The sequence below is a fragment of the Bufo gargarizans genome, unplaced genomic scaffold (genome assembly GCF_014858855.1).
Source record: "Bufo gargarizans isolate SCDJY-AF-19 unplaced genomic scaffold, ASM1485885v1 original_scaffold_2029_pilon, whole genome shotgun sequence".
Taxonomy (NCBI): Eukaryota; Metazoa; Chordata; class Amphibia; order Anura; family Bufonidae; genus Bufo; species Bufo gargarizans.
In genome coordinates, this window is record NW_025334609.1 from 69828 (window position 1) to 97339 (window position 27512).

A 27512-nucleotide genomic window follows, 5' to 3' on the forward strand; every position below is an offset into this window, starting at 1 on the left:
CGGCCCCCATTCACTACACAGAGAGACTGTTATGGGGGATCTGTGGATGTCCCATAAGATGCTATATATGTGTCATCCACAGATGCCCCCATAACAGTGCCATCCACAGACCACCATTACGGTAGTTCAAAACCCACCAAAAGCACACCTTTTGTTTCAAAATATATTTTTTCTTATTTTTCTCCTTAAAAACCCAGATGCGTCTTATAGGGCAAAAAATGCGAATATATATTATATTCTGCAGAATACCCAACTCAGCCTTGCCACATCTGTATCTCAGTTTTGTTAAGAAATACATATACTTGTCACATCCAGAGCTGCATTCACAAGATGCAGTGCATTGTGGGACACGTTTTTTAATTCCTACTGTATTAAAAAACAAAAAAACATAACACTACATCTCTCACAGAGCAACACAGCAGAGCTCTGTGCAGACACTGGACCAGCAGGGGTTTCTCAGATCTCGGCAGAATAGTGAATACTGCTCTGGATGCAACTGAAGTAAAACATTAGGCCTCATGCACAAAATAGTTTTTAATTGTCGGTCTGCAAAAAAAAAAAAAAAAAAAGTGAAAATGAAAATGAGCGAAAATTATGTGCATTCCATTTTATTTTTTTCACTCTCGAAAGGGCTATGCTAATCTGCAAATATGGACAGGATTAGGACCTGTGGGGAGATTTGACGATCGGATCTGTGAAGAAGAAACAGGTGTGTGCATGAACCCACAGAAATGAACAGGCGATGGAAAAAACGGATAGCACACAGTCGTGTGAACGAGGCCTTTTGTGGACCGATTAAAAGCAAGGACATCAAGAATAGAGAATTAAAGGAGTTGTCCCATGACAAACAAGTATCCATGTTTGTGTGATTGCTGGGTGTCAGGCAGTGGGGCCCCCATTATTCATGAGAATACGGGGTCCTGTGTTCCCTCATTTGAGTGCACCAGTGGTCACAGGCTGCTGCAACTCCATTGGAATCAGTCTATGGCATAGGACAATTAAAGGATTTTTGTGTAAATAACGCGTCCTTTTATAAAGAAAAGTTCTGCCACTTTAACTTTTCCAAGATCTCTGCTTTCTGTCAGTGAATGGAAACCTATGGGTATGGTCAGACAGTGGATTCTGTCCACAGCAAAATCTGCTGCATATCACAAGGCAGAATGTTGTGGGTTTTCATGCATCCACCCCCCCATTGAATGGAACTAAACCACGAGCAGGCTCCCGCCGCGGCTTTGTGAGGATCCACGCGGTAACTGTGCCAAGAATGGACCTGTACAGTCTTGTCGTGATTTTGAAAATCCTTGGCCGTATGAGCTGCAGCGCGGCCTCCTACTGAAAACAATGGGAGACGGTTTCAGCACAGATTCGGCCCAGTTTTACGCACTGAAACCAGTGTCCAAAATCCTCCTTGCAAACATACTGTAAAGCTTCTCGCAGCGTTTGCCACAACTGTGTCCAATCTAGAAAACGCTCCAGGCTGACAACATCGATACTGTATAAACTGAGACAAACCCTCAGCTGTGAGAAGCAATAGGGTCTGTAGGGGTTTAATAAACATACATGGTTTCATTACCTGTCAGAAAGCCAAGATCTCATAAAATGTGAAGAATTGCAACAAAGTATCAAAAAGTCGCAGAACTTCCCATTTATTTATTTACTGGTCACACTACACGATACCACAGATTCAGGACACCCAGCTTTCCCAAATTCCTGACTCAGGATTCTATAGTAAATCCAGGTGACATTGAAATCGATGTATCAAGGGCTGGATAGGAAATTAATAACTTGAGACAACGGGCGACTTAAGAATTTCTAGTTACTAAGTCAATGTAGGGAATCAGGTCTTCTGCTCGTGTAGAGCTAAGGCTTCATTCTTGTATATGAAAGAGATGTGAAACTTTCTAATAAAACCATGTTTCAGATCCATGCCCACTTGCTGTCACTGAATGGAACATTAACTTTATCATAGGCTGAATACTAGTCACAGCCGAGAGGCTTTGTCCAATTGTATCCAGTGTCAGAAATCCTCTATGGACCCCAGACTGATACACTGGACTAAACTGGATACAATTGTAACAAGCCCTCAGCTGTGTGAGCAGGGTGGAGTTTGTGCAAGTAGAAGGTTCCTACTCAATGACCGACAGCAGAGATGTTGACAATAGTGTGGAATTGAAAATCAAAGTCTATTAGAAATTTGCAGAACATTTAATTTAGAGGAAAATCCAAGAAAAATTAAAATCTATTATAAACTAAAATGATGCCAAAATGTTCTGTACCATAATCTGCCACATCAGATGATGCCAAGATGTCCTGGGGCCCAATAAACTAGGGGGAGGCAATTTGGGAAGTCGTCCCTTCCATTTCCTGTCTTGGGGCAGATTTCTTGGTTACTTCGTACAGTACAAGGAAAGTGCAAGAAAGAACGTCTGTCACAATCTCCTTCACATCAAACGCTCCGCCGCTTAAAAATCCCAAGTCTGGAATTCATAAATTCTCCCAATAGGGGTTGTAGTCCTTCAGTGGCTTGAGATCGCACCTCCGTCACTTACGGTCCACATAACATACATTGATGGCGCCCACTGGGCAGAGCAGTCCGTGTGTTTTTGGAAGGACACTTTGAGTCTTCGGTGACGTCTTGATCTCAAATTTCTGAAGGAGCTGTGGGAAAATGTGAAAAATTAGGTAGATCTGGTTTTTAATCTAATTGGGTCCAAAATGTTCAACCAGTTAATTTTCTAAAAATATTCTTATAGCGGTCGGAGCTCCAAAGCCCCAGAATAATAAAATAAAATTCTGGTTACCAGCGGACACCACTAGGGGGAGCTCACCTATTGAGATCTACAGGAAGTGTGCGCCTCCTAGTGGTGACTGGCAGCAAAGACACCAAGACCCGGTGACTGGTATAATGGCGGATCAGCTTGGATATCTATTATAAAACCGGGGTCATAAAGACATGCCGATTGTGAGGGTCCTGTTCCCCAAATACCCTACGATGAATAGACATTAAACCGCAGTTTAAAAACCTCAGGAAAAATAATAATTACATGCCACCAATGTCACTCACTGGGTGCCATCTCATGCAGGGCATAGCTCTGGCCAATAGAGGGGGTTCCTTTTCAAGGCATCCAGGAACCACCTGCATTACCAGCTCAGCCAGCACACAAAGGGTGTAATATGCACAATCCTTTGCAGCCCTACAGCAGGGTTATCCTTTCAGCAGTTTCCGCCTCCTCTTGACATATGGCCACGTCTCTGCAAATACCCCACCAGGGGGCAGGCTGTTCACATTGGCTGCAGGTGGGTTAGGTGCACACTCCTCCCATGCCCCAGCTACCTGTATAAGCGCCAGGTGAATCTCCAGTTCCGCGATTCTCTTCCCGATGCAGCTGCGGATTCCATAGCCAAATGGAATGGAGCCAAAGTTCTCGACTTTGTCCAGGTGTCCGTGCCGCAACCAGCGACTGGGCCGGAATTCTTCTGCCGCAGAGAAGCAGTCCTCATCATACGAGGTGGAATAGTGGCACAACGCCAGCTGGGTCTGGGGACACACACAGGACATCAACACCCATAGAGTCAACTTCCTGGTCTGGCAAAGCAGAGTGACAACCCATAAGGCCACCATTACAGTGGTCACCGAACTCCTGCATGGCAACATGATGACTAACTGCTGCAAAACAAACGACCGTCACCGAGCTTTCCCAGGTACAGATACTAAAAATCCTGGCTACAAGCACAGCAGCCTCACATAATTTAAAGGGGTTGGCTCATGAACAATATTCTGCAGTTTTCTTACCGGCACCCGGATCTGAAAACTTCTGTAATTACAGGTAATTCAAATTTACTATAGCCACTGAGCTATGCAATAAAATCTATCTGTACAGCGCCACCTGCTGTTTGTTTTTTTTCCTATTTCTCTGTCCACCTGAGCTGTGATAGGGAGAAACTGCAGGAGAGAGGACACGCCCCCTGAGCTGCAGCACTCAGCCGGAGTTGCCTGCTTCATATAAATCTATCAGAGCAACTGGAGCAATGATTGGGGAGATCTCTGGATCCATGTGAGGTGCAGGGCTGGTTCTAGCTTTCTTAGGAAGAGATTGTCATGTACTATGAGATATCTGATTTTCATATTTTATTCCCACAATAATCATGGGATAACACCTTAAAAAAAAAAAAAAAAAAAAAAAAAAAACACCACACCACACGGGATTTTGTGTATAGAGTTGAGGACATGGGTTGCTAGAGGGCCGCTAGCACATCCGCAATTCCCAGTCCCCATAGCTCTGTGTGCTTTTATTGTGTATAAAAACTGATCCAATCCATATGCAAAATTAACCTGAGACGAGTCCTGTCCCTGAGATGAGTCCAGCGTGAAGGAGCCCAGCACCGCCTGCATCCTCAGAATCTCCTCCTTGCTCCCCGACGTCAGAAAGCTAGAGCGCCGTAATCTCACGATGTGCGAGCTAGCGCATGCGCAGTGTCCTCATAGTGTTCCTTCCCTGTGCTGGCATCAGCCTCAGGGAACGAACTGCGCATGCGCTAGCTCGCGAGATTATGGATTTCTGATGTCTGGGAGCAAGAAGGAGAGTCTGAGGATGCAGGCGGTGCTGGGCTCCTTCACACAGGACTCATCTCAGGTTAATTTTCATATGTATCAAATCGTTTTTTTTGCACAATAAAAGCACACAGAGCTATGGGGACTGGGTATTGCGGATGTGCTAGCGGCCATTTAGCAATTAATGTCCTCAGCTCTATACACAAAATCCCGGCGACAGGTTCCCTTTAACTAAAAGGGCTCTAGAATGACGGGGAAGCAGAGATACTTTCCTCTGTTTTAACTCCGCTACATTTCTTTTGTAAAACACAAGATAAGACATAATTACCTGTATAATGCAACATTTTACAACTGTCACATAGTCTATCACAATTTTCAAGATGTCCGTTTGCTGTCAGTGAAGGAGAACACTCTTGGTTACATTCAGAGCCAGTACATAGCGAAACTCTCAGCTGATAACAGGATACATTGTATCCAGTCTAGACAATGCTCTGAACTACACACAGTAGGAGCCGCATGACGCTGCTAGTTGGATACAATGTATCAGTCTGGAATCTGTTTAGTTTACAGAGCATTGCCTAGACTGGATACAATTGTAACAAACCCTCAGCTGAGGCGAGTACTAGCGATGCAAATCTTTTTTTAGCACAAAAAATAAAATAAATAAATACAACACAGTGCTGAATCCATCATAAGACACCACCCGTGACGGATAGACTCTACTAACCTAACCTATACTGGGGTCCACTGGGTTCTGCCAGGGTGTCAGTAAGGCTTCAGATGTGTCATCGCTACCGCTCCCTTATTTCGCAATTCGTTACTAACTAAACACGATTTTATCTCCTCCAGTCCATCAATACACACCAATGCCAGTAGATGGCAGTGTTGAGTTAAAGTTAACCCCTTCAGGACGTACCGATACGCCCTATTTCCCCCCCCCCCCCCCCCCCCCCCCCCGAGTCCTTAAGGACTCAGGACATACCGGTACGCCCTAACTTTAAATCGGGATTCCGGCGCCGCGGGGGTTAATCGCAACGGGATGCCGGCGTCCATTCAGCCGGCATCCCGTAACAACGCGGGGGGGGGGGGGTCCCCCCGTATCGGCGATCGCAGAAAACCGCAGGTCAATTCAGACCTGCGGTTTTCTGCGTTTCCGGTCCATTCGGGTGTCCTGTGACCCGATGAACCGGAAAAAGACTGCGATCGGTGGCGTAATTACACACTACCAATCGCAGTACGAAAATTTGGAGAGGCGGTGCTGGCCCTGGTGCTGAACACTGCTGTCCAGGGTGCTGATTGGTGCAGGGGAGAGAGGCGCGAGATTCAAACTTCCTGCGCTCCTCTCTCCCCTCCTCTTCCTGTTCTGCACGAGCACCCGGCAGCACCAGCTCCTGTGTCCCCCCTAGTCGCCATCCATCACCCTCCTGCACCCATCGCCACCCAGGTAGGTTAGGGTCAGTGAGGGAGAGGCACCGTTCGGCAGGGAAAGAAGAGAAAAGTGAGTCTCTCGTCGCGTTCAAGGGGAGACTCAGTTTCCGCCAATATATTCCCACAAAGCGGGCGAGGTATGGCATGAAGCTATACAAAATTTGTGAGAGTACCTCAGGGTACACTTACAAATTTTGTGTGTACGAGGGGCAAGATTCCCGTATTCAGCCGCCAGAATGTCCCCCCACTCTGGGTGTTAGCAGGAAACTCGTGTGGGACCTTATGTACCCACTGCTGGATAGTGGTTACCACTTGTACGTGGATAACTTTTATACCAGCATTCCCTTGTTCAGGTCCCTTGCCGCCAGATCCACGTGGAAACCTGTCACGAAATCTACGCGACCTCCTTACCCACCCCCTCCAGGTACCTATCCCCAGGGGTGCGACCCGTGCCCTTACCAGTGGAAACCTGTTGCTGGTCAGGTATAAGGATAAGAGGGATGTCCTTATGCTGTCCACAATCCACGGTAACAGCACCACCCCAGTCCCTGTGCGAGGTACCGCGGCAACGGTCCTCAAGCCCGATTGTATCGTCGACTACAATCGGTATATGGGAGGAGTTGATCTCTCTGATCAAGTCCTCACGCCATATAACGCCATACGCAAAACCCGGGCATGGTACAAAAAAGTTGCGGTCTACTTGGTACAGGTTGCCTTGTACAACTCTTTTGTGCTGTCCCGGAGCGCTGGCAGCACAGGGACATTCCTCCAATTCTATGAGGCAGTCCTCAAAGACCTGATCTTTTCGGACCGGGAAAGAGCAGGCCGGAGTACCTCGGGAACTGGAGGCGCCCGAATCGTCCCTGGCCAACACTTTCCAGGTGTGGTCCCCCATACTGGAAAGAAGGGACGAACCCAAAAAAAGGTGCAGAGTGTGTCACAAGAGGGGGATACGGAAGGACACCACAACTCAATGTGACACGTGCCCCGATCATCCGGGCCTCTGCATTATCGATTGCTTCAGGGAGTATCACACTTCCATGGAGTACTACATTTTTATAATACCCAACAGTTCACTAGAGAACATAAAACACTATGGCTCTCAGACTTGAGACACGAAAACAATTTTTCTTTCCCCAAAAAAATATTAGTTTTAGTGCAGGCATCCTCAAACTGCGGCCCTCCAGATGTTGTAAAACTATAACTCCCAGCATGCCCAGACAACCTACAGCCATCAGCAGGGCATGGTGGGAATTGTAGTTTTACAACATCTGGAGGGCCGCGTGCGTAAAAGTCGTCGCTATAAAAATAACTTTTGACCAAACGCCTCGGATGAACGGTGGTAAAAATATAAAATAAAAAAACTGTGCCAAAACACCAATTTTTAGGCAAAATTTCCATTTGAATCCTTTTTGCCGGTAATAAAGCAAGGGTTAACAGCCAAACTCAATATTTATGGCCCCGATTCTGTAGTTTGCAGAAACACCCCATATGTGGTCGTAAATGGCTATATAGCCGCACGGCATAGAACGAAGGGAACTCCACACGGTTTCTGCAAGGCAGATTTTGATTTTTTACACCATGTCCCATTAGAAGCCCCCCCTGATGTAGCCTAGACTAGAAACTCCCAAAAAAGTGACCCCATCTAAGAAACTACACCCCTCAAGGTATTCAAAAGTTACTTTACAAACTATGTTAACCCTTTAGGTGATCCACAAAACTAGATAGCGAATGTAGAAACAATTTTAGAATTTAATTTTTTTGTTACATTGCCTCAAAAAAAGTAATATAGAGCAACCAAAAATCATATTTACCCCTAAAATAGTCCCAAAACAACAACCACCTTATCCCGTAGTTTCCTAGATGGGGTCAGTTTTATGGAGTTTCTACTCTAGGGGTGCATCAGGGGGCTTGAAAGGGTACATGGTGTAAATAAACCAGTCCAGCAAAATCTGCCTTCCAAAAACCATATGACGTTCCCCTTCTTCTATGTCCTGCCGTTTAGCCAAACAGTAGTTTACGACCACATATGGGGTGTTTCTGCAAACTACAGAATCAGGGCAACCCATTTTGAGTTTTGTTTGGCTGTTAACCCTTGTTTTACTCCTGGAAAAAATTGATTATAATTGGAAAACTTTCCAAAAATAGAAATTTCGAAATTGTTTCTCCATCTGCCATTATTAACCCTTTAGGTCTTCCACAAGAGTTAATAAAGTTTGAAAAAACAGTTTTGAATACCTTGAGGGGTGTAGTTTCTAGAATGGGAGGTTTCTATTATCTAAGCCTCACAATATGACTTCAAACCTGAACTGGTCCATAAAAAGTGGGATTTTGAAGATTTCTATAAAATTTCAAAATTTGCTTCTAAACTTCTAAGCCTTGTAACATCACCAAAAAATAAAATATCATTCCCAAAATGCTACAAACATGAAGTAGTCATATGGAGAATGTAAAATCATCACAATTTTTGGGGGTATCACAATGTTCTACAGAAGTATAGAAACAAACTTTGAAATTTGCTAATTTTTCAAAAATTTGGTAAAAAATGTATTTTTTTATGCAAAAATTAACTTTTTTGACCCAATTTTAGCAGTGTCATGAAGTACAATATGTGACGGGGGGGGGGGGGGGAGGGAGAACACACACAATCTCAGAACGGCCTGGGTAAGTCAAAGCGTTTTAAAGTTATGAGCACTTAAAGTGACACTGGTCAGATTTGCAAAAAATGGCCAAGTCCTTAAGGTGAAATAGGGCTGAGTCCTTAAGGGGTTAATATCGCTATCCGGCTCCTGATACAGCCCATAGTCATCCCGACACTATACAGGAGTCGGGCGATGGCACCTCAACATTAAATCATAAAAAAAAAAAAAAAATTTAAAGTCCTGTGCCCCACTGCACCCTACTGTACTGTCCTGTGCCCCACTGCATCTTCTACACTTCACTTCAGCCAGTAAGCCAATAAAATAGTAACAGAGGACAGTGGGGCGTTCTCACAAAAATCTTTGTTCAATTTTATTTAATAAATAAAATAAAATTTTTGCTGCATAACGGTATGATAACTCATAAGAAAATTTGCTCCATTCAATTAATATGGAAGATTCAGCCAATGAGAGTTCCCATGGTCATGTGAACCAATCACAGTCAAGTTCCCACGCTATTAAGGCTAATTGGTTATGGCAGGTCGGCAACATATAACCAATTAACCTAAATAGCGTGGGAACTTGACGGTGATTGGTTCACATGACCGTGGGAAAAGTGTGAATTAGATAGTGTTTTGTACAGTATAATGTACATAGATAGGTAGGTAGAAAAGAGGAGGAAGGAGTACAAAGACTGTGGCATTGAATTTCCATTAACCCAGTTGCCGTACAATGCGCACACCCATCCCCCAAATTTCGTATTCATTGTTCACCAAGGAAACTCCTGTACAAAGGGCATGCTACTACAGAGGATATTGACATCTATGGTATAGAAAACATTTGTACTGTACGTATTTTTTTTATTTAAAAATATGTTCAGTACATATAAGAATATGTTAAAATTACACAGGCAGTAATATAACCCGGCTACAGCGCTTATTACTATCATACTGGTGCAATCCAAACCAAGTATGATATTATTAAGCCATCTATCTATCTATCTATCTATCTAATAGTAAAACTTTTTGGTGCGCACACCTTCTGCTGGTCTTGCATCTAAGTTTATTTAACAAATAGCACTGCGAGATAACATACTCCTAATGATTAAAAAAATAAAATTAAAATAAGCATAGAAAGATAGCCTAATTAAATAAAACAAATGCATACAGTACAAATATATTACTGTATATGGTGTTACTTTACACTTTACCCCCCACTCTCAGTATGGCTACATTAGGATCTAAGGCCCCTTTCACACAGGCGAGGAGGGACTGGAGGGGTTAAAAATAGGGCTAGAGGGGTTAAAAATAAATAAAAATTAATAAACTACTGTACAATGGACTAGCTGTTCATATATAAGGGGCCTTAGATCAAGAGAATGCCAAGAGTGTGCAAAGCAGTAATCAAAGCAATGTCACTGTATTTAATTAATATAAAAAAAATGGCAGCCTGTCTTCCAATAACGGTAATCTGCCATTTTCTTCACTGCCAGGTCTTTTTATAGCTCGGTCATGGGAACCAATCACAGGCCGGTTCTCACGGAAATATAGGATTACACTTACCGGTAACCATTTTTCCTTGAGCCTATGACAGCACCCATGGATAGCATCCGCCCCCTTCCTCAGGACAGGAAACACAGCCTCTTCAAAAAGGGAGGTACAACCCCCATCATGCCAGTCCTAGTCCAAGAACTAAAGAGACAAAAACACTACACCACAAAACCACAACAGAACAAAAATGCTCCTCTCTGCGTGCAGACACACGCATATATCTCTCTATATATTCTAAAAATCTTTTTTTTTTTTTTTTTATATTATATATATTTTTTTTATATTATATATATATATATATATATATATATATATATATATATATATATATATTTATATTTTTTTTTTTTTTTTTTTTGTAGGGGAGGCAATTAGGCGGGTGCTGTCATAGGCTCAAGGAAAAATGATTACCGGTAAGTGTAATCCTATATTTCCCCCCTCGCCTATGACAGCACCCATGGATATCTAGGCGAGATCAACCTAGGGTGGGACAACTGCTTGGAGAACTTTACGCCCAAATCCCAAACCCTCCTGTGAAGGAAGTTGCAGCCTATAGTGCTTAAAGAAGGTATGGGCAGAACTCCAAGTAGCTGCTCTGCAAATCTGGTCGATAGAAGCGGAAGCTCTTTCTGCCCAGGATGTAGACACTGCTCTTGTTGAGTGTGCTCCAAACCCGGCAGGAGGAGGAACCCCCTTAGAGGAATATGCCAGATAGATGGCTTGTTTTATATACCTGGCTATGGACTGAGAGGAAGCAGGGGAGCCCTTCTTCTGTCCCTGAAAGGAAACTACCAGCTTAGAGGACAACCTCCAGCCCCGAGTGGCCAAAAGGTACTGGATTAGACACCTTCTAACATCGAGGCAATGAAATTCCCTTTCCTTCTGATTCTTGGGTGAGGAACAGAAGGAAGGTAAAACTATATCCTGAGACCGATGAAAGGATGATGAGACCTTTGGAAGGAAGGCAGGGTCAGGAGATAAAATAACCCTATCTTCTAAGATATTGAGATATGGTTTTTCGATAGAGAGGGCCGAGATCTCACTCACTCTTCTAGCAGAAGTAATGGCTAGCAAGAAAACTAATTTAAAAGGTTAAGATTTTAATAGAGATGTCCTCAATAGGCTCAAAGGGATCTCTGGTTAAAGCAGACAGGACTAGGTTCAAATCCCAGGGGGGAACTCTGGATTTCTGGACGGGAGCGAGTCTAGAAATTGCAACTACAAATCTCTTAATCCAGGGGTGGTCTGCTAACCTATATTCAAAGAGAGCACTTAAGGCAGAGATATGGACCTTTAAAGTACTGGGCCTCAGCTTTTTATTCCAGCCTTCCTGGAGGAAGCTCAGGACTAGAGGTAACTCCGGGGGATCCAAGACATTAACGGGCCTGTTTGCAAATCGAAGGAAGGCCCTCCAAACCTTCAAATAAATCTTTGAGGTAACAGGTTTTCTGCTGGCTAAAAGGGTGTCTATCACCTCCCCGGAAAGACCCTTCATCTCTAGGATCTGCCTCTCAACAGCCAGGCTGTCAAGTGCAGGCTCTCCAACTGTGGATGAAGTAATGGTCCCTGAACTAGTAGTCCCGGGAAGACGGGAAGTACCCAGGGGTCTGCTACCGACATCCTCCTTAGCCAGGAAAACCAGACCCTCCTGGGCCAAAAGGGGGCTATAGTAATTACTAGGGCCTTCTCCTCCCGAATCTTCTTCAGGACTCTCGGGAGTAGCTTTATAGGAGGGAAGGCGTACAGGAGGCCCACTCTCCATGACTGCGCCAAAGCATCCACCGCCGTGGGCCGTTCTAGTGGGGATAGAGAGTAGAACCTCTTCACTCTTCTGTTTCCCCTTGTGGCAAAGAGATCCACCACCGGGAGACCCTAGAGAGCCACGATGTCGTTGAAGACTTGTTGATCTAGGGACCATTCCCCCTGCCGAACACAATGCCTGCTCAGAAAGTCTGCCTTCACATTCTCCTTTCCTTTTAAGTGTACCGCCCTGATCGATGGAAGGAAATCCTCTGCTATCTCGAAAATCTCCCTGGTGAGGGACATTAGATCTAGCGATCTCGTCCCCCCCTGACGATTGATATAGGCTACTGCCGTCATGTTGTCGGAGTAGATTAAGACATTTCTGCCTTTTAAAAGGTGGAGGCACTTCTTCAAGGCCATGAGGATCGCCAGGAGTTCCTTGAAGTTGTGAGATTTGGGAACTATCTCCTGATCCCACTGTCCCTGCAGAAGTAGAGATTCTGTGTGAGCTCCCCACCCCCAAGGACTTGCGTCTGTAGTCAGAGAGAGGGGATCCTGCCTTGACCAAGGGACTCCTCTCTGAAGGTTGGAAGGTTCTGTCCACCACTAAATCTTTTATTGTACGAGTTGACAGGTAGAAGAGGGAATCCAAGGATAGGGGGATCTTTGTCCCAAGCTCCCAGGATCTGCAGCTGAAGAGACCTCGAGTGAAAGTGGGCCCATTCCACCCCCGGGATTGCGGCCGTCATTAGGCCCAGAACTGACATGGCGTCTCTTAGAGAGATAGAACGGCGAGCCACAATGTCCTGAACTCTGGAGACTAACAGAGAAACCTTCTGTGTCGGGAGAAAACACCTCTGCTTCTGGGAGTCCAGGAGCAGCCCCAGAAAGGTGCATATCTGACTTTGTACGAGATTGGATTTCTGGAGATTTAACTCCCAACCCAACTTTGCCAGCACCTCCCTGACCCAGGCAATCCCCTCGGATAATTGTCCCGGTGTCTGAGAGAGAAGGAGGAAATAGTCTAGATAGGGGATGACAATCAGATCCTTCTCCCTCAGATGAGCCATCATCTCTGCTACAATCTTCGTAAAAAGCCTGGGTGCCTGAGACAACCCAAACGGCAGGGCCCGAAACTGAACGTGCAGGAGTCTGTCCGGGAACTGAACTGCTACTCTCAGGTACTTCTGGTGACTGGGATGGATTGGGACGTGGTAATAAGCGTCCCTGAGGTCCAGGGCCGCCATGTAGCAGCCTAGGAATAAATTTGGAATTATGGAACTGATAGTCTCCATACGAAACCTCTCGTACACCAGGTATTTGTTGAGCAGCTTCAGATTTATTATGGTTCGGAAGGTGCCATTCGGCTTCTTTACCAGAAAAAGTGTCGAATAATAGCCCCTCTCCCTCTCTTGAGCTGGAACCTCCTGCAGGACCCTTTTCTCTAGTAAATCTGCCACTTCCAGACGCAATGCTTCTAGCTTCTCTGGGCTGGAGCGATAGTCCGTCAAAACGAACCTTTCTGGAGGAGTTCTCAGGAAGTTCAGGCAATAGCCCTGTGAAATGATTGAGAGGATCCAGGGGCTGTCTGAGATCTTCCGCCATTGATCCGCGAAGAGGGAGAGACGACCTCCAACCGGGCATCTGGCGTCATTGCGGAGGTTTCTTAGAGGCCTCTCCACCTGAAAAAAGAAACCCCTTGCTCCTTCTAGGCGCATTACCAGACTGCCTGGGAGTTTCTCTTCTCTTAAAGTTAAATCTGGCCGACTGAGAACGAAAGGGCTTCTTAGGAGGCTGCTGATGAATAGAAGGGAAACCATTCTTTCTGTCAGAGGCCTTCTCCAGCAGATCATCCAACGTGGGCCCGAAGAGAAATTCACCCTGACAGGGGATAGCACACAATTTTGCCTTCGACCCCGCATCTCCCTTCCAGTCTTTTAGCCAAATCGCCCGACGGGCGGAATTTGAAAGAGCTGCGGCTCTTGCTGACAGCTTCAGGGAGTCCACTGAGGCATCCGCCAGGAAGTCAATTGCACTGTACAGAGTTGGAAATGACGAGAGGAGCTGTTCCGTGGGCGCCCCTTTCTTCATCTGCTCCTCCATCTCCTTCATCCAGACCTTTAAGGACCTGGCCACAGAAGTGGCGGCTATAGCGGGTCTAAAAGAACCAGCCGTCGCCTCCCAGTTCTTTTTTAAATAGACCTCTGCTCTTCTGTCCATAGCATCTTTAAGAGTTCCGGCATCTTCAAACGGGAGGGCTGCCCTCTTAGAGATCTTTGCTACCGGAGCATCCAACTTTGGGGCTCTATCCCAATCAGCAGAGGCTTTGTCCTCAAAGGGATACTTCCTCTTTAAGGCAGAAGGCACGAAAAATTTTCTGTCCGGCCTGCTCCATTCATTCTTAATAACCGAAGTTATATTCTCGTGCACATCAAAACATTTCAATCTTCTAGGACCTAGGCCTTCGAACATGGAATCCCTCATAGACTGGGGTTCTGCTTGATCATCAAGCCCCATAGTTGCCCTGACAATCCCAACTAGAGCATTAATGTTCTCTGGGAGGAACAAGGGTTTCCCGCCAGCTGCTCGTCCTGTGAATGATCCGAGGATGGAAGTTCTCCCTCCTCCTCTAACCCGGATAACAGCTCCTGATCGCTTGAAGCGGGAATAGAGACCGCGGCGGAAGTACTAGGGCGATCTTCAAGCAGATTACTCAAGGATTCTTTAACTGTTTCTCTGACTTCATCCTTGATAATCCTCTTTAGGCTTGATAAGAGAGAGGGGGCCTCATCCTCCAATAATTTGCCAACGCAGGCCTGACATGCAGGTTTGCCCCAACCGGACGGTAGCTTCCTCTTGCAAATAGCACAGCCCCGCTCCTTGGATCTTGACCCCCTTCTCTCTTTAGAAGTCTAAACACATAAAGCAAAGACAACCATCAGGTACTGAGATAAATGGAAAATGCAGGGCATTCGCCCCTCTTACCCCCACCGGTACCGAGGATTCGTTGGTGGTTTCAGTGGGTTCTGCGCGCTGTGTGGGCTCCATTTTCTGCCACTGGCTCTCATCTATGGAGTTCACTGCAGGCCAAAACACCAGCCTGCAGTGAGAGCTGGCTGGTTTTTGAACTTGCCGGGCGCGCGCCAGCACCCTCCCCTTCCGGTCCAAGGCCCGCCTCCTCCCACTGCCAAAAGCCGGAAGCCCAGATCCGGCGCCCATCGATGACATCAGCGCCGGCCCGACCTACCCGGAAATAATCGCGTCGCGCGCACGAACGCCAGCGGCAGCCGAACATACGGCACGGCCGCAGAGGTTCGCCAGGCCAGGGACACCGAAGCAGCCCCGACGGGGGAGTGACCGGACGAGAGGGAGTCCAAAGAGGCCAGACTTCAGCAGCGGCTTCCGAGGAAGACTTACGCCGCTCGGGTAGGCCCTCCTCCTACGGGCATCAACCAAGGGGCTCCCGCAGCTCTGCTCTTTACAGCTGTGCATCCACCCTGTCCCTTAGGACAGGAAACAGAACTGGCATGATGGGGGTTGTACCTCCCTTTTGAAGAGGCTGTGCTTCCCGTTTCCTGTCCTGAGGAAGGGGGCGGATGCTATCCATGGGTGCTGTCATAGGCGAGGGGGGAAATTAAGGTTAAATACCTTGTTAACCAATATGACATAATTGTTTGACAAGCTGTCATCACCAATTAAGCTGGATTGCCAGAGAACCGGTCTGTGATTGGTTCCCATTACCGTGGGAACCAGAATGTGATTGGCTAAGGCTACTTTCACGCTTGCGTTTGGGGTTCCGCTTGCGAGTTCCGTTTGAAGGTTCTCACAAGCGGCCCCGAACTGATCCGTTCATCCCCAATGCATTCTGAATGGATAAGGATCCGCTCAGAATGCATCAGTTTGGCTCTGTTCCGCCTCTATTCCGCTCTGCAGGCGGACACCAAAATGCAGCTTGCAGCGTTCGGGTGTCCACCTGGCCGTGCAGAGCCAAACGGATCCGTCCTGAATTACAATGCAAGTCAATGGGGACGGATCCGTTTGACGTTGATACAATATGGTGCAATTGGAAACGGATCCGTCCCTCATTGACTTTCAATGTAAAGTCAGGAGTCCCTATTAATATACCATTGATCGGAATTTTCTCCAATCCGACGGTATATTTTAAAGAGGACCTTTCACCGATACAGACATGTAGAGCGGCGCCCGGGGATCTCACTGCACTTATTATCCCCGGGCGCCGCTCCGTTCTCCTGCTATGCCCTCCGGTATCTCCGCTCACTAAGTTTAGTAGGCGGAGTCTGCCCTTGTTCTTCTGTAGCGCTGTATGGTTCCATTCAGCGCTTCTGGTTGTTTTAATTATTCATAAATTAATCCTGAAAATGGGGCAAATTTGAACTGGCGATCAGTTTGCAGTACTTTATGCGGGACTTCTGTAATGGAATAAGCCTCGCCACCTACAGTACTCCTATCTGCACAGCGAAACTGATATTTACTGTATAGCGCACGGGAACTAACTGACTGTAGTTCCATGCGCCATCTGGTGTTCACAAACCAACATTGCACCCCGAATTTTCTCAATGGCTATTTACGCAATTCGGGTTTGCTAATTGAAATGGAAATCGCTTTGCGCTGCCACGATTCTGAAGGGAGCGCTAGAGTTCTGCAATTTTGCGGAATGGGTGCGGACCCATTCATTTCTATGGAGCCGCAAAAGATGCGGACAGCAGCTCAGCAAAAATAATAGAACATATCCTATTCTGGTCCACAATTGCGGACAAAAATAGGCATTTTCTATGATGGGGGCGGCATGTGCGGTCCTCAAATTGCGGAACGCACATGGGCCGGTATCAGTGTTTTGCAAATCCGCAGAACACCACGTTCGTGTGAATGTAGCCCAAGTCTGAAAAAGAAAATAATAGAAATTAGCATAATCACAAATGGAGTCTCCATTGTGGATTTGAAGTGTTCTCATTCACTGAAAGCAAACAGATATCTTAAAATAGTGAAGAATGTTGTTGGACTTTCGCCTATAGAGTGATTAAGCTTCATTAACATAAAATCGGGAGAGCCCCTTTAGAGGAAATGTTGTGGATTTGCCTGCAAGCACGCGACCCATGATAACTCACTCCTTTAGGGATCAAATATCCTCCGATCACCAGATCGTCCTGGGTCACTCTGCCATTCCCTGGTAAAACTGGAAATAATCTAAGAAAAAATGAAAAATGTAAAAGTAACTAAACTGAGAAACTCTCCACCCAAGAGGTCCTCTTTAAAAAGCTTGTGCCAAATTTTAAAGCTATCCCCTAGTTAGGAATAAGTGATCGCTGGGGCTCCGATTGCTGGCACCCCACCAATCCTGAGAACGAGGGTCCTGTTCCCCTGATCTGTTGGAGCGGCAGATCGAGCATGCACCTTGCCCCTCCATTCCCATGAATAGAGAAGTAAGGTGCATGCTCGATCTGCCGCTCCAACAGATCAGGGGAACGTAACCCTCATTCTCTGTCACCAGTGGGGGTTCCAGCGGTTGGACCGCCAGCAATCAGTTATGTCCTATTCTGCTATAGGAGATGACTTGCACACTTAGCCCAGCACCTTTAAGAATCTTCTTGCACCATCTGGTGGCCCAGCAGAACGGACTCCTCCATGAATACATGCAGTTGGCTGAGGGTGCATATTATTTCAATATAGAGATAAGTGGCTGCCATGATGCCGCTTATCCCAATCCACACACACGGCAGGCAGAATCAGCCAAGACAATCTAGGTCCATGGCCAGCATATGAGGCAGGTGAACCATAGCGACCAGTGCACCAATATAAGCCAGGCAAAAGTAAACACATAAAAATGCTGGTGCCCCGCAGAGTCAGGGGTAGGTACTGCACACTTTATATATTGCGGTGAAGGTCCCCAATATATTCTATTCCCTTGGTGGGGATTCACCCTCTCACCTGAGGGTCTCCTTCAGCACGGCTCTCACGAGTGGCACCCTGGGGACGTCCTCTGCGGTGGGCACCACGTCCTTCCCTACTTTCTGGACAATTTCATCATAAACGGTCTGCTGGACACTAGGGTTTTTGGCCAGTAGGTAGGTCGCCCAAGAGAGTGTAAATGAGGTCTGAAGAAGGGGACATCAGGGGGTAAGTGGTTAACCGTTATCACCCTATGACCCACCCCTCCCCCACACAATACGTCGCCCCGCTGAAGCCCTGTTTACCGTATCGACTCCAGCAAGGAGCATCTCGGTCATGTTGGCGTAGAGCTCCTCCACAGATAGCTCCTTACTGATCAGTAGTGACGTCAGGAGCCCCCCTTTAACCTCCTCCCCCTTCTCGAGCTGGGATTCAATCTCCCTCAGCTTGTTATCCACGTGGATCTGACCTACACATTAATAAAAATAAAAAATAAATATTCAAAAAAACAGGTAAAAAATAAATAAATAAAAAATCTGCTATAATAAGGTTCGATCCTTACTAAATCTGAAGAGGCCGTCCCAGGAGCGACAGAACTCCTCCCAGGGTTTGGGGATGAATGGACGCAACCACTTAGGTATGGCGCCGGCGTACATCGTGGTCTTAAACATGCTGAACATGAGCTCCAGGGCTTCGATGTACTCCAGGGTCTGCTTGGGAACGTGCTGATTCAGGCAGCCGAGCCGGCACTCGTACAATATGGTGGCCACAGCTGGAGGAAACCGGGCACACGGCGGAACAGATAAGAGAAAAAAAAAATTTTTTTTTAAAATAAATATGTTTTTGGTATATAAGAGTTAATCAAAATTCCTATGAGGACCGACAAGGCCGAGGATGATCTACCTTCCATAGAGTATTTGAAGTAGAGGTCATTGACGTTGGTCACAGTTTCACCATCATCTTCTTGAGATCGTAGGAAGTGGATCCTCTTGATTAAGTCGTGGACCACTTCATTGATTTCCCCGGAATATACGGCCACGTCTCTGGGCTTCAGGATTTTCTGACGTAGAACGCTGCGCATGGCGAGCCACTTCTTACCTTCCCTGCGGAGGAGACAGGAGCCAAGAATAATGGACATGGACCATGCTGGTATAACCTGGGCATCTCCTGTATATAATTATATATGTACAGCTGGTATAACCTGGGCATCTCCTGTATATAATTATATATGTACAGCTGGTATAAGTTATACATCTTCTTGTATATAGTGATATGGAGCATGCTGGTATAACCTGGGCATCTCCTGTATATAATTATATATGTACAGCTGGTATAAGTTATACATCTTCTTGTATATAGTGATATGGACCATGCTGGTATAACCTGGGCATCTCCTGTATATATGTACAGCTGGTATAACCTGGGCATCTCCTGTATATAATTATATATGTGCAGCTGGTATAAGTTAAACATCTTCAGAAGCCTCCTTTAATCATGACCCTACAGGGGACGATTACTACTCACGCAGATATAAGACCGGTGGATCGTCCTCTCATGTCCCTATATTCTTGCCAGGACTCCATGTTGGCTCTCTGAGGAGCGTCTCTTTCGGCCCGTAGAACCTGAGCAACCATGTCTCTGTCTGCAATCGACACCACAAACTGAGGACCAAAGTGCGACTTGAAGATTCGGCCATATTCACGGATGTGCTTTCGCTAGAAATGGAAGGAGAATTTATTGTATAGCCGGGTTGTGTCACTTCTCACATTTAGAATGTAACGATATAAGTCATCCTCGCTCCCACCACAACCACCACTAAACTAATTTTTAGAAGAGACTACTCCAGCTCCGTCCACCACCTTGACTGTAGAAACCACTATCTGCAGGTAAGTACATTTCCATGATGTCCTAAGGTCTAAGGCCCAGGAGAGGCGGCCGGCTGTGCTCCGTGCAGCATGTCGCAGGCAATGAGTGAACTTCCCCTCACTGAAGGGAGGGTTAATATAACTGGTTGGCAAGAATCGTGGATCACCTAAAGGAAACTCACAGCCGTGTGGAAGAGATATGGCGACAACAGCGGACTACACTGGGGTGCACCTAGCCTTTCTGCTGCCTGAGGCAAAAACTGAAAGGCACCACCCTCCCCATGCCAATTTGTTAACCTAGCCCCTTTTTCCCCCCCATGGCCCTCCCGCTGCCCCCCTACCTGGTGCTGCCTCACCTGGCCTCATTGGTGGTGCACCCCTGGCTAAGAGGTTCCACAGTTCTCACCCAAGGCATTCCTGAGTGGTCAGGCAATGATCAAGGAACATTCTGCCTGATATTTTATTTTGCAGAGACCTAGAGGAGCAACATCAAAGAGAATTCACATAGAAAACTATTGTTACCACTGGAGTTCCCCTTTAAGAAAAAAAAAAAAAACTTTGCAAGCAAAAAGGACTCAGAGGTGCAGGGCTTGTTACAGTCCTTAGAGCTGTGCACTCGTGTGTCCATTCCATGATCAGTACTGATGGTCATCCACCAGAAGTAAACAATGAAGATTCTTCTTGAATGGCAGCAAGCAGAGATCTTGAAAACCATGAGAAATTATGAAGAAGCAGAATGTTTTGTTGATTATTACACACAGACCACAGTTCACAATAAGCTTCCCTGAACTCGTCACCATCCGATCCATTCAATATTTTTCAGATTTCTTGCATCATAATTCCCTGCATGTCATCTGTGGAGATTCCCAAAACCAGGGCGCAGTCCCCTCTACTGTCCACCAGGAGGAGCTCTCCCTCTGTAGTAGGAGCCAAATATGATGCCTGTTGCAGCTGCAACTGGGAAGCCACAGGTGGAAGAGGAGCCGGGAGGTTGGGTGGGAAAAGGAGTGTGGGATGGAAAAAGCTGGGTTAGGGTTATTTCTGTAACGGCAAAAAGAAAAGGGATGGAAAAAAAAAAAAAAAAAAAGCTGCTCTCTGGTTTGCAGAGTCATTTTTTCCAAGGTGGAGGCAGAAACTGTCATTATGCTGCTTTGTTCATCTTATAAAATTCCAAAGAAGAAATTGTAAGTTGTATTATGTTTTTTTCTGTTTTTGTGAATAGAATGCTAGAAGTGCAGTGAGGACTGACACAGACAAAGCAGGATTATAACCATGCAGAATGAACATGTGGAAGGCTGGGCGACAACCCCACCGAGCTCTATAGTAGCGGCCATGCCCATAGGTGACCAGAAGTTGCGGGATAAGGTGCGAGGAGAACACGTCAAACTCAGGAGGGAGGATTTTTCCGTATAACTTAGGAATGCAATTTGCCCATTTCTCAAGGGGAATCGTGAGGAGATTTCAGCGAGGCAGCTGCTTGGCAAGAGGCCCAGGAAATCCGAACGCTAGATAGGAGAGCGCCAAAATAAAGGCGCTCTGTAAATACAGCGAAGAACCAGCAAGAACCGCCAGCCGAAAGCAAGCTGCATGAGGTGTGACTAGAGGAGGATCCCGCCGCCAGAATCAACGGAGCAAACTCTCCAGGAATTAAAGGGATTGTCCAAAAAATTACGCAGAATAATTGTACAGTGAAAAGTTTCTAATAGACTTTTGTTTATAGATGGGGGGGGGGGGCTGAAAAAGGCAAAACAAGAAAAAAAATAATGTGATTAAAAAAATTAAAAAAAACACTTCAGAAAAACTTTGTGGCATTTGAAATGTGAAGAACACACCTAAGAGCAACGACAGTGCTCCCCAGCACCACCACACCCATCATCCGTCTGCCCTAATCCAGGTCCCTGATGAATGTGCAGGGAGCCATGGCGGCTCAGATTACCCCGAGAGCGGCGACTAAATACTAAACACCTGTCTGCAGGACAGGGAAGAACAAAGGACCAGTCACAAAGACAGCGTGCTGCCGAGCCGTGTACCCAAGCCTGTCCTGTGGGGTACTGTCTGCCGAGCCGTGTACCCAAGCCTGTCCTGTGGGGTACTGTCTGCCGAGCCGTGTACCCAAGCCTGTCCTGTGGGGTACTGTCTGCCGAGCCGTGTACCCAAGCCTGTCCTGTGGGGTACTGTCTGCCGAGCCGTGTACCCAAGCCTGTCCTGTGGGGTACTGTCTGCCGAGCCGTGTACCCAAGCCTGTCCTGTGGGGTACTGTCTGCCGAGCCGTGTACCCAAGCCTGTCCTGTGGGATACTGTCTGCTGAGCTGTGTATCTAAGCCGGTCCTGTGTAACCCCGTCTGCTGAGCCGTGTATCTAAGCCTGTCCTGTGTAACCCCATCTGCTGAGCCGTGTATCTAAGCCTGTCCTGTGTAACCCCATCTGCTGAGCCGTGTATCTAAGCCGGTCCTGTGGGATACTGTCGGCTGAGCCGTGTAGCTAAGCCTGTCCTGTGTAACCCCATCCACTGAGCCGTGTATCCAAGCCTATCCTAGCTGTGTATCTATAGGATTAGATTAGATTCTCCCCCTCTCCCCTCTCATGTATCTAATCCTATAATGTGCCATACTGTCTGCCGAGTCTGTGTATCCAAGCCTGACATGTGACTCTTTCCACTGTATCTAAGCCTGTCATGTGACCCTTTCCACTGTATCTAAGCCTGTGATACGGCCAGGGTATCTCAGCCCTCACACGTGATCGGGTCTGCACGCTACAATGTTTAGCTGCGCTACAATGTTTAGCTCTATGTAAAAACTCGGCGGCCACGCCCACTTCTAGTCTGCACATGAGTGGGCGGGGCTTGCTGACAGCAGATATGGAAGCCACGCCCCTGGTTGTATAACTGGAAATCAGAACACGTGGGACCCGGAGAGGAGAGAGTTAACGCTGCTTAATTACAAGATTTAACCCCTACAGCCCCGAAAAGCACAGCACCTTCAGACACCAGGACTCCTGCTCACAAATCATTAACCCTTCAATCCCCATGACACCTGATGATGCCCCCCCATAAGACACCCCAAATATAAAGCCCTAAAAATCACAGTATAACATTACTATAAGCCCCCCACCAAAATACAATCAATGCATAATGCCCCAACTCCAGGAGAAGAACCCCCAAAATACAACCCAAAAATCCCCCCCCCCCCCCATAGAAGTATATCAAGTTCCCCCCAAAATAAATTATAACAGATCTATGAGGAGCCAGTAATCAGTTACATACCACCCCCCCCCTCCCCCCCACAATAACCAGAGTGCTACCCTCCAGCAATCAGTCACACCCCCCCCCCCCCCCAGTAATCAGAGTGCTACCCCCCAGTAATCAGAGTGCTATCCCCCCAGTAATCAGAGTGCTATCCCCCAGTAATCAGAGTGCTATCCCCCCAGTAATCAGAGTGCTATCCCCCAGTAATCAGTCACCCCCCCCAGTAATCAGAGTACTACCCCCCCAGTAATCAGTCACCCCCCCCCCCAGTAATCAGAGTACTACCCCCCCAGTAATCAGTCACCCCCCCCCCCAGTAATCAGAGTACTACCCCCCCAGTAATCAGTCACCCCCCCCCCAGTAATCAGAGTACTACCCCCCCAGTAATCAGAGTACTACCCCCCCCCCCCCCCAGTAATCAGAGTGTTACCACCCCCCCCTACAGTAATCAGAGTGTTACCACCCCCCCCCCCCCCCCTACAGTAATCAGTGTGCTACTCTCCCAGTAATCTGTCATACCCCCAGTAATCAGCATCACCCCCCAGCCCCCTTACCTGGATCTCATGGATGCGGCTGAACCCGTCTCTCCAGAAGAACTCCACCAGGTTGGTGATGGTGCTGGGTCCTGGCATCTCCTTCAGACTCCTCACCCCCTCCGCCATCTCCCTGACAGCCTGCCCTGCGCCCCAGAGATTGGGGGACCTATGCACCCCCCTCCTGCAGAGCCCCACAACTTCCATCTGCAGCAGCTGCCTCCCCCCCAGCAGAGCCATCCTGCCTGTGTGCAGTGAGCGCTGCTCTGGAGAGACTGGGCATCAGTTTACACCATTATTAAAGCCTCCCTCCCCCAGCACAGGAGGAAGGGGGTGGTCACAGGCTGCAATCAATGGCTTCTGCATCAAGTTTCCCCAACCCAGGGGGACAAGGGGACCCCTCTACCTCAGTGTCATTAACCCCTTCAGTGGGGACACAAGGACTTTCTGATCCTTTTTTTGCTTGGCTTAGAAGAAAACAGCTAAAATCTCCCCAGAAAGTAAGTGGAAAATGATAGCGGGCGCCGCTCGTCTATTTCAGTTGTTTGTCTTTTTTTTCCTGTTCCTATTATGATGCCCTGGAGGGTTTTGGTTGTTTTTTTTACCACTGAACTGCTTGCATGTTGTTTTTTTATTTTATTTTTATTTTTTTACCCCTTTGTGGTTTTGCTTTTTTCGGTAGCAAAAAAATCACCTGTGTGTCCCATTTCATATTTCCTACAGATCTACAGCAAAACATCTGGAGCTGGCGATTTTACTGCAAAAAAATAAAATAAACACTACACGTGAAAGCAGCCCTGAGCAAAACTGCCACAAAAAAGAGAGGGAAATGTGTAACGAGGGGTTAAAATGGCAGGACTGTCCTGTGTGAACGAGGACCTTAGATTGTGAATTATTTCTTTTCGTTGCTCACAGATACTGAACGCATCGCCGACATATACAGCGGCGGACGACGCCCATTGACTGACGGTAACTGTGTGCTTGGGAAGGGAAAGCAGAAATGATGTTAAGGGAAGGTTACTGGTTTTGTAAATAGAATGCTAGAAATGCAGTTAAGACTAACACAGAGGCAGAGCAGTGACGAAACTAGATTGAAAAGTGCAGTCTACAAATACAGTGAAATATAAGGCACCTGTATACCGCCACATACCTGCGACACATACACAACACACCACTAATACACGATAGGAGGCGAAGGACACGTCAGGGTCCGAGATTCTGCACTTGTTCTGGAGCTTCAAGTAACATTCCCTATTCTATCTAATCTATTATCTTTTCCCAGGATTGTGAGATTTATCATAAAGGTCATAAACTAGGTGCATCCTCCGGCAGGCCGTGCACTTAAAGGGAGACGATTGTAAAGTGCTGCAGAATATATTGATGCTATATAAATAAAGATTAATATTAAATCTACAGCAGCTCGGAGTTAACTGGTGTCAAAGAAGATACAGTTAAAAAGTATTAATACCCCTTGAACTTTTCCACATTTTTTCACGTTACACGCACTAAGAGCCTATTCAGAAAGCCGTAGTGCTTTGCAGAGCCGCAAAACACGGAGTATGCATTCCGCAATGTGGCCACAACCATAAAAGAAGATGCCTATTCTTGTCCGCGAACAAGAATAGGACATCTTCTATCTTTTCTGCGGAGCTGCGGTACGGAATAACGGATGCAGACAGCACACGGTGTGCTGCCCGCATCTTTTGAGGGCCCATAGAATTGAATGGATCCTCAGACCATCTGCAAAATTGCAGAACGGGTGCGGATCCGTTCATACATCGGTGTGAATGAGCCCTAACTTAAATGTATTTTATTGTGATTTTATGTGATCGACCAACACAAAGTAGCAAGTGTGTATGAAGTGAAAAGAAAATGATACATGGTTTTCAAAATGTTTAATAAATAAAAATCTGAAAAGTGTGACATGGATTTGTATTCAGCCCCCTGTGCTCCGATACCCCGAAATACAATCCGGTGTGACCATCTCAGACAGCACTGTTCAATCCATTATCCAAAAACAGGAGGAGTATGGCACAACTGAAAACCTACCAAGACATGGCCGTCCACCTAAACTGACAGCCCGGGCAAAGGGAGAACTAATCAGAGAAGCAGCCATGAGGCCGATGGTCACTGTGGAGGAGCTGCAGAGATCCACAGCTCAGGTGGGAGAATCTGTCCACAGGACAACCATTAGTCGTGTCCTCCACAAATCTGGACTTTATGGAAGAGTGGCAAGAAGGAGGCCATATTTGAAAGCAAGCCATAATGCTGCCTGTTTTTGTTTTTTTTAAATATCGCTTGTACGCCCCCCTGTAGTTTTCCCGCTCAGTATGTTAATCCTGAGCATCGGTACAGGGAGGAGGAGACCCCAGGGTTTCTCAGTGAGTGTCTCCTTCTCCCTGGCTGTGACGCTCTCCGCTGTGATTGGATCGCGGCACAGCCAGGGAGAAGGAGACGCCCACTGAGAAACCCTGGGGTCTCCTCCCTGTACCGATGCTCAGGATTAACATACCGAGCAGGAAAACTGCCGGGGGGCACAGCGGGCGTAGGAGCGATATAAAAAAAAAAGGCAGGGTGGCAGAATCAGCAGGGTGTACCCCGCAAGTAAAGGTATTTATCTAGCATTAAAAAAAAACATGAAAGGTCCTCTTTAATGCAAAACGCGGTGTGTGGTGGAAAACTAACCCTGCACATCACCCTCACACACCATCTCCGCTGTAAAACATGGTGGTGGCAGCATCATGCCGGGGGGAGGCTTTTCTTCAGCAGGGACAGGGAAGCCGGTCAGAGGTGACGGGAAGATGGATGGAGCTAAATACAGGGCAATCCTGGAGGAAAACCTGGTAGAGGCTGTAAAAGACTTGAGAATGGGGTGGAGGTTCACCCTCCAGAAGGACAACAACCCTCAACATCCAGCCAGAGCTACAATGGAATGGTTTAGAACAGGGATGCCCAACCTGTGTCCCTCAAGCTGTTGCAAAACTACAACTCCCAGCATGCCTGGACAGCCTAGAGCAGGGCATGGTGGGAGTTGTAGTTTTACAAAACTGGTAGAGCCATATGCCAAAAGACTTGCAGCTGTAATTGCAGAAAGGTGGTCCTACAAAGTATTGACTCTGGGGGGCTGAATACTAATGCACGACAATTTTAAGATTTATAATTATTAAAAATGTTGAAAAAACGTGTATCATTTTACTTTCACTTCACACATACTTGATACTTTGTGTTGGTCTATCACATAAAATTCCAATAAAATATATTTGTGGGTGTAACTTGAAAACGTGAAAAAGTTCAAGGGGTATGAATACTTTTTCAAGGTGCTGTAAATATTTTGTGCCCAAGGGCCCCGACTCCTCCATTGCTTCTCAGGAAAGTGGCAGTAGTGGCATAGAAATGCCACTTGCGCCTAATTTTCAGCACAATGGCGTGTAAGAAGTTGCAAACACAAGGTTTGTGACTTTTTATGTCCAAAAACTGGTATGGGGGGGGGGTGCTAAATTTTATTGTTTTGGGGATTTTTCGTTCTTTTTGGCTGTGATTAGAATAATTTCCCCAGAACTGTCCGCACTAAATGCATGATACTAAAATCCATAAATGTCAGCTCCTCCCGTCCACGTCCTGCAGAATAATTCTCAGTATTTTTCTGGAGACAATGGATGAGGCCGGGGATGGTGGGGGAGGGGGGGACACGTTGTGACCTCTGCATCAAGATTGGAAAATTTGTGGTGTCACTTTAGGTTCAGCTCGGGGTCGTCTTTATCAGGTTGTCAGGATGCCTCTTTAACCATGGTTTATGTTCATCCTAATGAAAACCTTGGTTAATAGGAAAGTTGCTGCAGTCTCAGGATTAGAAGTATGAAGCCTGCAGTTGTTAGGCAATGCTGGGTGTTGTAGTTCCACATGGAGACCAGCACACTGCAGACCACTAGCGATGGCAATAATACTTTTAATGCTCCTGGTTAAGGAAAGCAGTAAGTGAATAATTTGTTCTCTAATCACATCCAAAGTTACAAAAGAATTCTGTGTTTGCTTGAAATTGAACTGGAAACCT

At 46.7% G+C, this 27512-nt stretch overlaps 1 protein-coding gene across 1 annotated transcript; it reads right to left on the minus strand.

The window, feature by feature from the left end:
* Window positions 1-1178: 1178 nt before the first annotated feature.
* LOC122923874 (cytochrome P450 27C1) lies at window positions 1179-23669 on the minus strand. The gene is made up of 9 exons (XM_044274721.1): window positions 23483-23669; window positions 19344-19534; window positions 18723-18922; window positions 18382-18591; window positions 18125-18288; window positions 17859-18025; window positions 17039-17117; window positions 3335-3538; window positions 1179-2658 (listed from the first exon to the last, which is right to left on the minus strand). Exons 1-9 carry the CDS (start codon window positions 23666-23668, stop codon window positions 2542-2544), a joined length of 1518 nt encoding a protein of 505 aa, XP_044130656.1. The 5' UTR covers window position 23669; the 3' UTR covers window positions 1179-2541.
* Window positions 23670-27512: the final 3843 nt, after the last annotated feature.

What these genes read in the sequence shown, in the direction of transcription:
- LOC122923874 (XM_044274721.1), bottom strand. Translation starts at nt 23,668, where the DNA reads ATGGAAGTTGTGGGGCTCTGCAGGAGGGGGGTGCATAGGTCCCCCAAT. An exon ending in GCCGCATCCATGAGATCCAG is followed by an intron (nt 19,535 to 23,482) that starts GTAAGGGGGCTG and finishes TTCCATTTCTAG; the next exon opens with CGAAAGCACATCCGTGAATA. An exon ending in GTGCTGAAGGAGACCCTCAG is followed by an intron (nt 17,118 to 17,858) that starts GTGAGAGGGTGA and finishes ATTTTTTCTTAG; the next exon opens with ATTATTTCCAGTTTTACCAG.